This window comes from Lithobates pipiens, unplaced genomic scaffold, assembly GCF_037356315.1.
Source record: "Lithobates pipiens isolate NorthernLeopardFrog02 unplaced genomic scaffold, aLitPip1_a1.2 Scaffold_16, whole genome shotgun sequence".
Taxonomy (NCBI): domain Eukaryota; kingdom Metazoa; phylum Chordata; class Amphibia; order Anura; family Ranidae; genus Lithobates; species Lithobates pipiens.
This window is the reverse complement of record NW_027507748.1, coordinates 461,383,280-461,400,451: the sequence shown is the minus strand read 5'-3', so window position 1 is coordinate 461,400,451 and position 17,172 is coordinate 461,383,280. Positions and strand designations below refer to the sequence as shown.

Here is a 17,172-nt window from a genome sequence, read left to right as displayed (position 1 = left end):
TGCTTATCATCAAGTTACCTGCTCCTTTGAACTGTGTTATCTGCTATAAACTACCTGCTGATCCATTCACTATGATTACCTGCTCCACCGAACCTCACCTACCCATCCTACCCATCTGTTGATCCTGCCAGGCACCTGTACCCCTCCTTACTCCTGTGTTCCCTGTTACATTGCCAGGAAATTGGTAGTGGGAGTCGTAAGGGACGCCTCTCTCCGCAATCCGGGCTCGCTACTAGAAGGTAGCTCTAGTTGCTTGAGGACAGAGGTATCTATTAGTAGTGATCCAAGGTCTGAAGACATGTGTTGGATCAGATGCCTAAGACTCCTGGACACTGCAATAGCCAGTTGCAGAGCAAGATCTACAGGAGAGACTATAGCTTTGGCTATAGTCTTTTAACCACAGGGTCTTTAAACACTGGGATGTCCTCTACAGGGAGAGTCAGAGTCTTGTTGAGACAGAAAATGGCTGGGTCCATTACACAGATGGCACACTTTTTTAAGGCCCCCTCATCAAGATGGTATTGCTGCACAAAATATTTACATAGTTGGTAAGGTTGAATAAAGACACCAGTCCATCAAGTTCAACCTGTGTGGTGTAGGTGTGTGCATGAGTAAATGTCAATAATAATTCCCATATTCCTGTATTTTGCGTTTGTTAAGATGACCATGTAATAGTTTTTTGAAACTACTGCTGTCACCACTGGGAGGGAGGGCTAAATAATTTTTGAGAGGAATCATATTAACCAGCTAGGGTTTTTTAGGAGAACCCAGGTTGGTAACTTTTGGTACTGTGGATGCAGGTAGCTGCAAGTCTAGATTAGAGCGAACTGGGCCAGTAAGGACCTAGATGGTATCCTTAAGCTTTGGAGTTATGTTCTAAGTCAACTAACATCGCTGAAATTTTTTTCCCACAAACTTTGAAAGCAAGGAGTTTCGCCTTTGAAATGAAAGAAAGAGGATACCACCTAAAGGAGTTCAGATAGGCGCAGAGGTTGTAGGCAAGGGACCTGATGTCATCAGTGTGGAAAGTGCAAATATGTGGGTGTTTTCCACATATGGATGTAGCTTAAAGTAACATTATAACATTGTCTGTAGGTGCAGTACAGATTATTTGTACAACATATGTTTAAACATATGTTTATGGTGGTGGAAGACCCAAGACATTGGGTACTTAGCAAGTGACTTGTGCACCCAGATTACCCTGGCCTAGAGATTCCACTGCCCTAAAATCATTTGACTGGGACCACCATGTAGTAGTCGCTGTATTGTATGTTATTGGGTATGGATTTTATGTTTTCACATTGAGCTGGGGTGACTGTGACCTATGAGTACATGCAGCATCTTTTTCAGGGATATTTATACTTTTGTGGATATTTAACATGGCAGGTAACATTTTAATAGTGGTATTAGTACCAATACCATATGGCATTTAGTCAACCAATAAAAAATACGCAAGGGCTTTATTACAAACTGGAGTTTTTATGTTATGCACATTCAGAAAAAAGAAAACACAAACACTCTTTAACAATTTTTAAAAGTGGTTTAGCATTTAAAAAAACTGAAGAAGAAAAATAATTAGCAAACACTAATCATATATTAAGGCACAATTGTGATGATGAATAAGGTAGCAATCGTTATATGGAAGCGTTTGTTACTTTCCTTTAACCCCATTAGATGTTTAATACAAATACAACATTTCTGGTGAACCTCCAGTACATCACTAATTTGCGTGAGTAACATTCAGAGAACTACAACCTAGGATGGCATTTGTTTTGAAATTGCAGAGCTGTATTCAAGCAATCAGGGACAGACATGCTGCCTTTGTGGCTTGTGCTACAGCACAGATCCCTGAAATGATTGTAGAGCCTATTCCGGTACCTCATGTGAGTCATCACAAGAGAAACTTGTTGCGGATTTGGTCATCTCTCAGTTTCCAACCCTCCCTCCATTGCTGATTATCTAGGATCTTTGTAGAGGGAGCAGGACCACAGTCAATAAGCTTTAAGAGAAACTATAGTATTTTCAATGTCTAAGATAAATTGTACATGTCAAAGTGATCAACTGAGTGAAATTAATCTAATCACTGTGAGCTAAATCAAATGTACCGTATATACTCGAGTATAAGCCGAGATTTTCAGCCTCTTTTTTGAGGCTGAAAGTGCCCCCTCGGCTTATACTCGAGTCACCGCTGTCTGACTGCTCGATCAGCGTATCGAGCAGACAGACGGCGGACATTAAAATTCAAAAGCCGCGCCTCCTTCTCCGCCTCCGCCTGTGATAGGCGGAACACTGAATTTCCCAGCAGTCAGTGTTCCGCCTATCACGGACATCCGCTCATTCTCATACTACGGACGAGGATGAGAGGATGTCCGTGATAGGCGGAACACAGGCTGCTGGGAAATTGAGTGTTCCGCCTATCACAGGCGGAGGCGGAGGCGCGGCTTTTGAATTGTAGAATGGCCGCCGAGAAGAGCGGCGATCCTGGAGCGGCGATCCATCGGCACGACACGGGACGGAGGAGGCACGGGACGGAGGAGGCACGGGACGGAGGAGGCACGGGACGGAGGAGGCTCGGGACGGAGGAGGCTCGGGACGACGGCGGCTCGGGACGGAGGCTCGGGACACAGGTAGGCTGGACACACACACAAGGCTGCACGGACACACACACAGGGATGGATGGATGGATGGACACACACACACACACACACACACACACACACACACACACAGGGATGGATGGATGGATGGATGGATACACACACACACACACACACACACACAGGGATGGATGGATGGATGGATGGATACACACACACACACACACACACACACACACACAGGGATGGATGGATGGATGGATGGATACACACACACACACACACAGGGATGGATGGATGGATGGACACACACACAGGGATGGATGGACGGACACACACACAGGGATGGATGGATGGATGGACACACACACAGGGATGGATGGACGGACACACACACAGGGATGGACGGACACACAGGGATGGACAGCCATGTCTCACCCTCGGCTTATACACGAGTCAATAAGTTTTCCAGTTTTTTGGGGGTAAATTGGGGGCCTCGGCTTATATTCGGGTCGGCCTATACTCGAGTATATACGGTAAATAAAGTGTTTCTATGAATACTTTGTTATTATAAATGTGAATGGGTTCACTTCTCTGTTTCTTGCCTTGGTGGGCTAAATAATGACTCTGCCTTACTGTTCATCTTCCTTAATTCAAGTTTCAGCCAGGTTTGACTTACGGAAAATAACACATACTTTGTGCCTGAGATCTTTTTCTTAGCAGCTGTTAACCAAGGAGTATGAATAATTTCAGTGAAACACAAACCATTTTCTAGTGACTATTCTATAGATCTGGAAAAGGTTCTTGTGATAACTCTTTATCAGTTATCACAGTACTGCAGATACATTGTTGAGTAACAGTTTGTGATGTTCAGGATAGGCAATTTAAGGATTTGCACTTAGGAGGAACTTTTTGGTGGATGCCCAGATATTTTATGGAGGAAATGGGCCAGGACTGACTCTGAAAAGACATCATTGATATAAGTATGGTTCAGTGAGGGATGTTGGGAAATTTTCAGGAGGTCTTCAACAATCAATATGGCCATATTCATACTTCTTGCTTCCTAGACCAACTGTCTTGCGCTGTCACTGTCCTACCCCAGTTAACTGGCTACACTTTTAGTATTACACTTTTAGTATTACACTAACAATATCATAGGGCACATCAAGGCTGGAGGCAGAAAAGCTAAATGAGACAGTTTGCCTACTCTCCTACACCCAGAACTGATGATTAGGGCAAACTGTTGTTTGAGTCTGTTTGTAGTTCAATTCTAGCTATATAGACTAAAATGTAAGAACACAATACACTATCCTAGCAAAAAAATAAAAAACACAAAGTTTGCAATTACAACTAAAATGGGGATTTGGATTGTACTGGCAAGACAGCAGTCTGTAACCTTTCATAATACTTGGCAATTCATTACTGATAATAAATAAGATTACTGTGTGCTACTCTCGGCAGCTATTCCATCCTAGGCTGTGGCCTATGTTGGCTATGCAGAAATCAGGCCCTGAATGTACCCCACTGGCAGTAATATTACTTGCTGGGATTTAATAACTTAAAAACATAAGCAGATCAGTAACCTTTTATCAAAATATGCCTATTTTAATGTAAACTTGTATGATAAGGAAAAATTTAAAAACTATTGTAGAATTTAGATACAAAACTATGAGTGAGCGTGGGACAGCCTGAAGTTGCTGCAAAATTGATTGAAAGATGCTGCAGAATACTGATGGTGTTTACAGCATGGAATGTATCATATTTGACATAATAACATACGTTTAGTGCTGGACTAGACTCATGGTATATTTAATATGCTAATATCATTTATAACAATGCAAGTGGCACAATCATTTTGTAAACTATAAAACCACGTTGAACAGCAGGGAGCCTGGTTCTTTAGTATTACATTGTACATTATATATATATATATTTAAAACATTTACATAAAAACAATCACAGTTAGTGTATACTTGTTTTATTTTAAACATAAATTACTAAAATATAGGATCGGTGCTAGAAAAATATATTTACTATAAGTGGGTTTTTCATTTGGCAAATGTATTTTATATAATTATAATAAGTGTTCTGTTATATGATGTAAGCGAATAGCATAGTTTTATTGCTGAGAAAAGAAAAACAAAAAAAAACTAAAACAAAATGAAGCAATGCAGTCTTCTAGGGTTAGGAACCTGAATCAAACTGAGCTTTTTGGTGGATGGCAGATATTTGAAAAGCTCCAACATATCTTTACTCTGAATATTCTGGACCAAGTATGGCTGAGAAATATAGGGATTCGTTACAGTAAAAAGGAGTGCCGTATTCTGGAGGCCTGCAAGATCTGGTTTCAACGCTGATGTATTCAATTTGGTCATTCATTTCTTTGATATTTTTTTAAAATAAATGAATGAAGTAATTAAGAAAAACAGCTGGAATCCTTGAGCATCCCCTTGAATCATATGTTCCGAAATTCACAGAAGGAGAATATGGGGGAGCTCATCAGCAGAAGAACTTGATGTCTGGACTAGTTTTAAGGAGGACACACCACTTTTTGGAACACTTTACTGTACGGTCCACCAATTACTGGAGGGTTTGTATGCAACCCATAAACCCTGTCTGTCAAGGTTTTTATTTAGCGGAACGGGAGACAGGATAATAAAATTATATTGAGAAAGCTGAATCTGAAACCTTAATCTGAAAAGAAGTTGCTTCTTTTAAAATATTTGGCTGTGATATTTCAAACTGACATTATGTTATGAAATCTAACGTGACCTGCAAAAAGAAGCACAAATTTGGGAAAAAATAATACATTTGGTAGCATGTATTTCAGACGTGCACTTACATGCTATCGCTGCTGTCTTAAATTATGACAAATTGATAGTTGTTTAGTACTTCTTTGTTTAAACGTCCAGCTACAGATTATCTCAGTTTTACTTTGTACAGATAGTGGACATACATCAGTAATCAAAAAAATTATACAAGAATTTCAAAATACTTATACAACGTTGTATCTATGAAACAGAAAATAAAATATAATACAAGAGAAGTAAGAGGAGTCAACAGCATAAGGCACTGTATAGCTCCTAGCACCTTATGAATTAAGAAATCAGCTTCTGCTGCTGTAGGGAATCAGTGCATTATTTTATTTACTTTATAACATTTCAAAGTGCCATAAAGAGATCTGATTGTCTTTTCTCTGTAAGTAGGCAAAGACCAGTAAAACAGAGTGAATGATGTGCTTTCCTATAATGCACTTTACTGTTTTCTTTTTGTACAATAGTGAGGTACATGAATATAGTATTTGGCTTTTCATGTTAGAAAAATAGCACCATATTTTGTATTCAAATATGATTTTTGATGTTTAATTGGTGTTTGATATTATTAAGTCCTTCTCATGCATACTTGACAACGGCTGACATGTGTACGGAGATCTCCAGCTTTCAGAGTTGAAGGTATAGGTTTTCTAGGGAAATAAAATAAATGTATTACATTAGTGAATAGAAATTATTTTTCTTGTAGCGCAGGTCACAAAGGGATATTCTATGTACTATATAATCAGTATAGGATAATGCCTTTGTAACTTTAGAAATAAGAACAAAGTAGAGTTCCTTGATTGTAAAAGGTCCTGTAGATAGTGTCTGTGTGTTCCAAAGCAATGTTCATACACTCAGAATTTTCTATTTTCATCTGTCAGGTATGAGAGGCACTTATAAGAGCCCTTTCACAATGATGCATTTTTGAGGCGCTTTTTCTGCAGCTTAAAGGCACTAATGTGCTTTTGATGCATTCCTATTGACTTACAATAGAAGGTGCCTTTTGGGTGTGCCTTTGAAAAACTGCATCTAAGATGCAGCTTGCAGGACTTTTCAAAGGGTGTAGAGTTCCATAGAATTTAGAGGTATACATTTGTCATGCATTTTTGTTCTGCTTTTTAAACATCAAAAGAACATCAAAAACTGATCAGTGTGAAATGGCCATACAGCATGTGAGTCATCTGGTACTTTCTAGCCTTGCTAAATTAAGCACTGCTAGTCAACTTTTAGCTAAGATGAATTGGTGCGTAAATGTGTTGATATTGTTTGGATCATAAGATTGTTTTACTTTGTTTAACAACTTCCAGATTTACTGCTAGAGGGCATTTTCCACATTTTATCATGCTACAACCAAAAAAACATAAATGTATTTTATTGGGATTTTATGTTATAGACCAACGTAAAGTGCCACATAATTGTGAAGTTGAAGGAAAATGATCAATGTTTTTTACATTTTTTTTTTACAAATAAATATCTGAAAAATGTGTGGTGTGCCTTTGTATTCAGCCTCCCTGAATCAATACTTTGTAGAACCACCTTTCGCTGCAATTACAGCTGTAAGTCTTTTGGGTTATGTCTCTACCAGCTTTGCACATCTAGAGAGTGAAAATGTTGAACCATTCTTCTTTTAAAAATAGATCAAGCTCTGTCAGACTGGATGGAGAGCATCTGTGAACAGTAATTTTAAAGCCTTGCCACAGAGTCTCAATTGGAGTTTGGTCTGGACTTTGACTGGGACATTCTAACACATGAATATGCTTTGATCTAAATCATTCCATTGTAGCTCTGGCTATATGTTTAGGGCTGTTGAACTGTTGGAAGGTGAACCTCTATCCCAGCCTCAAGTCTTTTGCAGACGGTCGGATTTTCCGATGGAAAATGTTTGATGGGAGCTCTTTGTCGGAAATCCTGACCGTGTGTAGGCTCCATTGGACATTTTCCATTGGAATTTCTGACACAGGAAATTTCAGATCTGGATCTCAAATTTGCCGACAATAAAATCTGTTGTCGGAAATTCCGATCGTGTTTACACAATTCCGAAGCACAAAGTTCTGCGCATGCTCGGAATCAAGCAGAAGAGCCGCACTGGCTATTGAATTTCAATTATCTCAGCTCGTCATATGTCACCGCATACTTGATGTTCGGAATTTCCAACAACATTGTGTGACCTTGTGTATGCAAGACAAGTTTGAGCCAACATCTGTCAGAAAAAAATCCCCTGGATTTTGTTGTCAGAATGCCTGATTGTGTGTATGCGTCATAACAGGTTTTCTTCTAAGATTGCCCTGTATTTCACTCCATCCATCGTCCCATCAACTCTGACCAGCTTCCCTGTCCCTGCTGAAGAAAAGCTTTGCCACAACATGATGCTGCCACCACCATGTGTGACGGTGGGCATGGTGTGTTCAGGGCGATGTGAAGTGTTAGTTTTCTGCCACACATAGCATTTTTATTTTAGGCCAAAAAGTTCAATTTTGGTCTCATCTGACTAGAGCACCTTCTTCTACAAGTTTGTTGTGTCCTCATATGGCTTCTCGCAAACTGCAAATGGGATTTATTATGGCTTACTTTCAACAATGGCTTTTTTCTTGCCACTCTTCCATAAAGACCAGATTTGTGGAGTGCACAACTAATAGTTAGCATGGGCCTCTTGGCTGCTTCTCTAATTAATGCTCTCTTTGCCTGACCTGTCAGTTTAGGGACGGCCATGTCTTGGAAGGTTTCACAGAACAGCTATATTTATACTGAGATTAAATTACTCACAGGTGGACTCTATTTACTAATTAGGTGACTTCTGAAGGCGATTGGTTCCACTAGATTTTAGTTAGGGGTATCAGAGTAAAGGGGGATGAATACAAATGCATGCCACACTTTTCAGATATTTATTTGTAAAAAACATTTGAAAACCATTTACATTTTATTTTATTTTACATAAAATCTCAATAAAATACATTTATGTTTTTGGTTGTAACATGAAAATTTGCTACAAAAAGGGCCAACTAGAACTTGTGCTTCAAGTGTTCTGCAAGTGTACAACTTGCCAGTGAAAATATGCAGCAAGTTAACAGACTTACTGTACAATTCAACACTGCCACAAACTTGTGGCAAATTATCCTTTCTATCTGGGATTATACAGATGTCTGGTGTGGCTACCAAACATGAATAGTCCCCACCATGATTTGTCAAAATCCAGTGCCGGCTGCACAGTCCCCGGCCTATCTGCTCATGGAGGGCCAACCTATTGGAGGAGCATCCATCCACACTATCATCCAGACCCTGCTTATTAACACTTTTAAAACCATTTTTTGTAGCTGTATTGTAACATATTTCCTGACAAGGTATGGACTGTAACTCACTTGAACATTTCATCTCTCTCAATTGTAGCCAGCCAAAAGCTGTATGTATTGGCATAGTAGTTACAGGTTCCTCGTCCATGACACTCGATGAATGGTACACTACGGAATTCCTCCAGACAAGAACCTGGAGATGCCAAAGCCTGACCAGAACCTTCAGCACCAGCGCTGGTTTGCTAAAATTAAAAAAAGGTTACTTGTTATGAAAGTAACAAAGTTACAACATATGCAATGCAGTTCATATGTGAGATGACAAAACTTACCATTACAAATGAATATCCAATCCACAATGAAATCCACCCATCTGGACATGTAGGGATCTGAATTGTTTGACTGTGAACTGCCATCACCATGGCTGGTGCTTCACAAACACTGCATCTATAATATTAATGGGAGAATCCAACTTATGTCATCTTATTAACAAACAAGACCATGGTACAAAAAATCACGTTTAATATGTTGCCTTTTTGGATATGATTTGAAAAGATAATGTAAGACTATACATGATGAACATCAGTCACCTATTTGTATAAGTGTAGGTTATAAAAAGCAACATCTACCTATCTATCTATCTATCTATCTATCTATCTATCTATCTATCTATCTATCTATCTATCTATCTATCTATCTATCTATCTATCTATCTATCTATCTATCTATCTATCTATCTATCTATCTATCTATCTCTCTATCTCTCTATCTATCTATCTATCTATCTATCTATCTATCTATCTATCTATCTATCTATCTATCTATCTATCTATCTATCTATTCTAAGATCATTTTCTAAAGTATAAAATATTAAAGGTCTACTTACCTACTAATGAAAGGCTTGATATTTTCTCCTGTGATAGGAGCCATGCTCATTGGCATTGGTTCAGGTGTTGAGAGCCAGTAGGAATAATCGTTTCTTGATGCAAAGTTACATACGTTATTAATATTACAGAACAGAAAAGGCATTGTGCTGAATTTACGTAGACAGCTTCCAGCAGCACCTATAATCAAACAACTGCATTACTACAGTGAAAGGGTGCGTATAGTGTGATTTCAGTGACTAAAATGATTATGTATTTTTTCAGTGTTTTAGTAATTATTTTTTATATGACTTTCAGTTTAACATCCTTTAACTTTCTTACTTTTATTATATTACATATATAAATGGATAATCAATAAGAGAGAATGTGCTGGCTCAGTGAAATAACTTTATTTGTATTAACAATAGCAGACAGGATAACAGCCACCAAGGAAGTGGAATGTTTTAAATATCCAAGATGGCTCATTGTATTGTGAGAAGCAGCAGTATAGCACAGCCAGGAAAAAACATGGTTTTGTTTACTTTTTCATGCTTATCCAAATACAGTGAAAAGGCTACATATTACCTTGGGCTCTTGCACATGACTATAAAGTACAGCGCATGAGCATACTGTACCATGTAAAATGCATAAGCTGTTGTGGTGCCTGGGAACCACAGCTGCAGCATATTTTTTCTCATGGGAATGCATTACAGAAAACACAGTGCCTGCATAGGTGCAGGCACTGGCATTTACCCGTCTATGGATGTATTTTTCAAAGTGTAATATGTTACATTCACTTTCTGTCTTGGTGATAACAGACCAGAAGTGAAGGAAAATCTTTAAAAGCAAAACAGAAAGAATTTTTTTTTTTCGGGTAGAGTAGAGGAAGGCTAAAACCCCTGCCAGCTTTGTGTTTTTAAGGAGCCAGCACAGTATTAACTCCTTCTGTGACTGTTTATTTTCTAAGATCCCTTCCCCACTGATGTGGTGCAGTTTAACCACACCACAGGTGTAATGCAGTGTACCACTAAGTTTGGTATGGGTTAGCTGCCCTTTCTCATAGAGTCCTATTCTGTGCCGCGGTTTTGGTATGCTTTCTAAAAGTGCACCAAAAGTCCTGCATGTGAAAAACAGCTTAAAATAAACATGTTATACTTACCTGCTCTGTGCAATGGTTTTGCACACAGCAGCCCCGATCCTCTTCTTTTCGGGTCCCTCACAAGCGCTCCTGGCTCTTCCCTCTCCAGCAGTGCCCACAGAGAAAGCTGCTTGCCCTGGGGGCACCATTGCGTGCTTGCCCCCAAGCCACTGCTCTATGCCCCTCGCTCTTTTCTCATTGGCTCACTGGCTGTGATTGACAGCAGTGGGAGCCAATAGGCTCCCTCTGCTGTCTATGCCAATGAGGAGGGACCCCATCCAAGGCTATCCAAGGCTATCATGAACATCGTTGAATCAAAGGGGGCTCAAGTAAGGATTTAGAACCTCTTTAGGGTTAATTACACCAAGCTTACCTAAATCTTGACCATGCGCTCTTTCATTTCCTTGTACATAGAGAAGTGAGTAACCAGTGTATACTGGGGCTGTGCCTAGAGGACAAGATGGCTCCTCAATTGTCTGGCTGTGTCTTGTAACCAGGAATCCATGAGCCATAGATGGAAGTCCAGGTAAGCCAATAGGACCAGGTAAACCATCTGAACCTGGTGGGCCAGGATACCCTCTTGGGCCTTTAATATAAAAAAAAAATGAATTAATGTGTTATTGCAGCAAATGTATTTAAAAAAATAGTAACTTATTTGTCATTTATTTGTTTAAACACATTACATTAAAGATAACATACCTGTTGGCCCACTGGGACCAATTTCACCTTTTTGACCTGGAATACCATTTATTCCCGGCACTCCAGATGGTCCAGGCAATCCTACAGCACCAATAAAACCTACATAGGAAATTTAGCGTTGTTAGTATTTGTTTCTTAAAACTGGCAAGTACGTTATTAGTAACTAGCTTAGTCTAATTTAGTCAATATTCTAACCTTGCTCTCCCTTAGGACCAGGATATCCTGGTAATCCTTTAGGGCCATGGGGGCCTGCTGGCCCTGGAGGGCCAGGATCTCCTTTAATTATCTGAAGTTGACCTGCGGGCCCTGGAAGACCTTGTAAACCTAAAAAATAAAAAAGTTAATCAAATAACTATAATGCATCTTCAAACCATCTTTTTAACAAATTAGTAATTCATAAGGTAATAACCCTTCAGTAATTCTGCATGCCCTAAAAAAACATTTTACATAAATAAATCTAGAACTATTGGGAAAAGTTTTACCTTACTTGTATGCTTCTAGAATAACAGTCAAAAACAAAATAATTGTTAAAAAGTATAAATTTAAAGCTTGCTTGCAGACTATATACTTACCATTAAAGCCCAGTTCCAAGCTCTTTTTCACGCTTACCTTTTTTATTTTATTATTTATCTTTGAAATATAATGACATTCTGGGTAATTTTCTTCTTGAAATGTTCTCCGGGCTGGTTGGTCCTCAGTGATGGAAAGAAAGATGCTTACCACAGCCTGCTCTCTGCACCATTACACAATGAATTCATTGCACCATGGTGACCCCCCTACAAAGAGGCACTCTACACTTGCAGTATGTAAGTGAGTGATGCTGGCTGTCTATTGGCTACTGGCTATGAACTTCCTTATTCTAGTCCGGTCGTATGTCATCACGTTCAAATCCTTCGGACTTTGGTGTGATTGTGTATGGCCAAGTCCATTCATTCGGAAAGTCCGTCAGAACTCCGCCGAAAGTCAGTCGGAATGACCGTCAGACCTAGTCCCTCGAAAAGTCCGGTCGTGTGTACACGGCATAATTTTAATGAGTAGCCATGTGTCTTGTTAAACTCCTTTCTGCTAAAAAGTTTTATCCCTATTGTGGGTTCACCATTAGGTTATTTGTAAATTGAAATCATATCCCCTCTCGAGCGACTCTTCTCCAGAGAGAATAAGTTTAGTGCTCGCAACCCTTCCTCATAACTAATATCCTGCAGACCCTTTATTAGCTTTGTTACCATTCTTTGTACTCACTCCATTTCCAGTACATCCTTCCTGAGGACTGGTGCCCAGAACTGGACAGCATATTCCAAGGTTTTATACAGCGGGACAATTATTGTTTTATCCCTGGAGTTCATCCCCTTTTTAATGCATGCCAATATTCTGTTTGCTTTATTAGCAGCAGCTTGGCATTTTATGCCATTGCTGAGCATATCATCTACTAGGACCCCCAAGTCCTTTTCCATCTTAGATCCCCCCAGAGGTTCTCCCCCCAGTGGAATTTATTACAAGCTACAGAAAAATGTATATCACTTGAAGCTGCATTTTTTTTTTTGAGGCAGGTGGTCAGGGGCGGGGTCAAGGGGCTGTATCGGGTAATCTGTACAGAGCCCCATGATTTTTAACAGCGGCCCTGCTGCTTATTACTGTATATGCTTATTTTGTGCTTTTAAGGTGTCTTACTCTGCTCTTTTTGCTAACCAGCATGTACATTGCATTCTAGAAACAATAATCCAGCTATTAATTTATGTATTTGTAAATAATTAAGGGCTCTTTTACACTGGTCAGGTTCATTGTGGTGTGTTTATTACATGCACATTATGTAATGTATCAATATGCATTAAGACAGCTCATTAGATGACCACAATGAACCTAAAATCATACTTGCTGTATTTTTGATATTGCTGCACACTGCAACATACGATTGTAAAGGCAAACATTTTTTTGTTTGTTTTGGTTTTAGATGGAGTAAGAAAAGGATAGAACATTAAGTGTCCTGGTTTGGGAGATTTATTCCTCTATTTGCCCTGGTGACTAATATCATCATGACAGAAAGTGAGGGAAAATCCTACATTTTAAAATTGTCATAATAGCAAAAGTTGAGGGATAATCTTCCAACCAGGTTGCCTGTTCTGGTGACAACTGCCTAACTTTGAAACTGCCTCACTATGTTGTGTCGCCAAGACAGGAAGTGAAGAGAAATCTCCTCAGCAAGATACAGACGGCCAATATAAGCTCTAATCATCACCTACTCTGTTAAAAAACTGAAAATCAAAGTTTTGGCTATACAATCACTTTAAGCCTGGATTTCTCCAGTCACTTAGCCCTGTCTCTTGATGGTTACTTGTCAAAGCCAGAATCCAGAGTGAGTAGTGAAAGCTCTGGCTGCCATGGATGACTTAGGGCAAAATATGAAATGAAATGATATGTAGTTTATTTTATTTGGATAATGTTGATGCATCATTTGGTATATTATTTTATTTATCTGCAGCTTATAGCTGCAACAAAAATTTTGTACACCCTGTAAAACAAATGGTTTTCTAAGAAACCACAGATGCCAGTGTTGGATGCCTCATTTTTTTCTTGCTAGAATAATATTTAGAACCTCCACTACATTAAGATATACTTCTAATACTAAAGTTATGAGAAAAATACCATTCCACATAAAACTCAAGCAAAAGTTATGAAAATACCTTTTGGTCCAGGTTCACCCCGTTCTCCTGTTTGTCCTTTCTCTCCTATGGGTCCTAGTGAACCTTTCGCACCTTAGAAAAGAAAAACGCTATTATATTATACGATTGTAATACAGTATACCGTACATACTTACAAATCCAAAAGTAGTATAGAGGCATTCACGGGCCTTGCAGAGGAGGTAGATCAAAAGAGCAACATTTATTTTTTATTACTATTACTATTTTTATAACGCTATACAACTTTTGGATTTGCATAGATCGCTTTGTGGGTAAGCACCCAGGCATTCATCTCAAACATAGAGTGCTGTGGCTAACCTTGGGATTGTTACATACTGTACATACAGAAATATAACTTTTTGCTGTATTTATATATGATAGATAGATAGATAGATAGATAGATAGATAGATAGATAGATAGATAGATAGATAGATAGATAGATAGATAGATAGATAGATTACCTGGAAATCCTGGTGTTCCTTGAGAACCTCCATCACCCTTCTGTCCTTCTATTCCTGGAGAACCAGCATTACCCTAAATATGAACAGAAAGGCATGAAGCCTCCTTCCTGCCATTGAAAGAAAAAGACTCATACAGAATATAAAATGTAAAGTGTTCAAAACTTACAGGAAGACCTTGTATTCCAGGATTGCCTTTCACTCCTGGGGAACCAATAGCTCCAGGCCAACCCTGTTCTCCTCTTTCTCCTTTTACTCCATCCTGTCCTGGAAGGCCTGGAACACCCACAGCACCCGGAGAACCTTAGGCAAAAATATATTGTTATTGACAAGAACTTGTGTATACGTTTTTCCAAAGGTTATTCAGAATAAACAAAACGTCATAGAACAGGTTAAAGAGACCCTACTTGAATATTCTGCTTTAGGCAGAATAGGGCAGGAATCGATTGCCATTCTGGTTTCACAATGATCTAGGACCCAGGTCAAAATATATCTGGCACATCTAAGAAGCGTTCAATAATGTGTACAGAGCACAATATTGCTGTATCATCCTACCCTACTGAATTTAAGAAATTCAGGATATATAGAGAGTACAGTTGTGCCAGGTCAGGGGAGGGAATGCAATAAAGAATTAACACGTGCGGTAGGAACCCAGTATAGGGATAGCATTGTGGGCACATCACTAAGACATGTTGTACATCAGGAATCCTGTCAAAATAAGTTTTTAGCAGAAGTAACTAGCAGTATAGAAACACATATGCCACGTACACACGATCGGACATTCTGACAACAAGATCCTGGATATATTTCAGATGGATGTTGGCTCAAACTTGTCTTGCATACACATGGTCACACAAATGTTGGAAATTCCAAACGTCAAGAATGCAGTGACGTACGATGAGCTGAAAAAATTGAAGTTCAATAGCCAGTGCGGCTCTTCTGCTTGATTCAGAGCATGCATGGAATTTTGTGCATCAGAATTGTCTACACACGCTCGAAATTGACAAAAACTGATTTTGTTGTCGGAAAATTTGAGAACCAGCTCTCAAATTTTTGTTTTCGGAAATTCCAACAACAAATGTCTGATGGAGCCTACACACTGTCGGAATTTCCGAAAACAAGCTCACATCGAACATTTGTTATTTGAAATTCTGATTGTGTGTACGCGGAAATAGTATAACATTATACACATAGTAGAATACAGTATAAACATTTTTAGTATTTCTTACCTGGAAATCCAGGTGGTCCATGATTTCCTCTTTCTCCTTTTGGACCTTCCATTGCCACTCCAGGAGGTCCAGGAAAACCTGCTGGCCCTTGAGGTCCTTCCCTACCAGGAAACCCTTGATCACCTTTAATACCAGGAAAGCCAGGGAGACCAGGTGCGCCAGGTAAACCAGCTTCGCCTTTGTAACCTGTTACAACACATAAGCTCAGTTTCTTCAAAAACAACTCTATTGTCAAAAATGTTTGAGTACATTCTTACAAAAAGGCATTTGCTGATCAAGAAAAGTAGAGCTGCTTCTGCTATTGGTCACTTTATGCTTATATGAAAATATTTCATAACAGACTGATACAATTTAAGTAAAGTGATGAGGTTCGGGTTTGCCTCCAGCATGGTGAAACCTGCAAGAGCAGCCAAAATGTCAGTGTATTAGAAGTTGCTGTAGGGAAACCTGACAAACTGCATAGGGAAAAAATGAAGGTCACTTAAGAAAATATTATTTACTTCTGATTATTAGCTCTTTAAGCAACCAACCCATTTGCTGCCTTTGTGGCCTATTCTTATTATTGGCAACGTTTATAATTATGTCTTTGTTTTGAGGGTAATAGTCACTTGTAGCTACTGTTCTGTGCATAGCAAGTTTTTTTTTTTTTTTGCCAAAAATCTTGCTTTTAGAAAAGCTTTAGTTTTAGGAGTTGCTATTTTGGGGTTTTCATTCATTTGTGATTTTTTGTTAATTTTATGTTAATAAGGCTTTCTATAAGTTTGGGGTGCTCAAAGCAGAGCATTCTCTTATTACTGACCAATGCTAAAATAGTAGGCACCTAAACCACCTCGCATTATATCACACACATTCACCAAACCCAGCCCTCCAATCCCATTGGTAACAAAGTTAGACATACACCAGTTAGGCCTATTATTATAATAGAAATTGTCCTGATACTGGCTGGTTTTAAACTGCTATATCCTCTATAGTATATAAATTATTTTAGTAAATCTGCAGTCTTTTTGTCTCTAGTAGATGTGGACCTAGCCTTCCTTAATTAATAAATCTGTTTTGCTGCTGGCCAGTTTTGCACTGCAGTGTCTTTGAAGGATTCTTAATTTTTGTAGTAAAGCACTTGCTTGTACTTTTTGCCTCTGTTGTCTTTTTGCCAATATCCCCTTATTAACGACTTAAAGACTGCTCACCGCACGACTGTGGCAGGGTGGCTCCATTGCACGAAACAATGTACCTGTACATAGTTCCATGCAATAGATACTGTGGGCATGCACATACCGATTGCTGTGGGCGATCACTCCACAGAGAGGCATGTTGTCGGTCTTTTTTTACTTATAGCGCAAAAAATAAAAACCGCAAAGGTGATCAAATACCACCAATAGAAAGCTCTAAAAAGGACATCAATTTTATTTGGGTAC

The 17,172-nt window shown here is 39.0% G+C and overlaps 1 protein-coding gene across 1 annotated transcript in view; it reads right to left on the bottom strand.

The window, feature by feature from the left end:
- Nucleotides 1-1,459: 1,459 nt before the first annotated feature.
- The window catches only part of COL4A1 (collagen type IV alpha 1 chain), a 215,832-nt gene continuing 200,119 nt past the window's right edge, over nt 1,460-17,172 (bottom strand). Inside the window, exons 42-52 of the mRNA XM_077482895.1 lie at nt 15,758-15,943; nt 14,698-14,831; nt 14,532-14,604; nt 14,073-14,144; nt 11,590-11,718; nt 11,395-11,493; nt 11,069-11,281; nt 9,581-9,758; nt 9,027-9,141; nt 8,767-8,939; nt 1,460-6,060 (exon numbers count right to left, since the gene is read on the bottom strand). Coding sequence (XP_077339021.1) covers nt 5,979-6,060; nt 8,767-8,939; nt 9,027-9,141; nt 9,581-9,758; nt 11,069-11,281; nt 11,395-11,493; nt 11,590-11,718; nt 14,073-14,144; nt 14,532-14,604; nt 14,698-14,831; nt 15,758-15,943 — 1,454 coding nt within the window. The 3' untranslated portion in view covers nt 1,460-5,978. The remainder of the gene's footprint in view (nt 6,061-8,766; nt 8,940-9,026; nt 9,142-9,580; nt 9,759-11,068; nt 11,282-11,394; nt 11,494-11,589; nt 11,719-14,072; nt 14,145-14,531; nt 14,605-14,697; nt 14,832-15,757; nt 15,944-17,172) is intronic.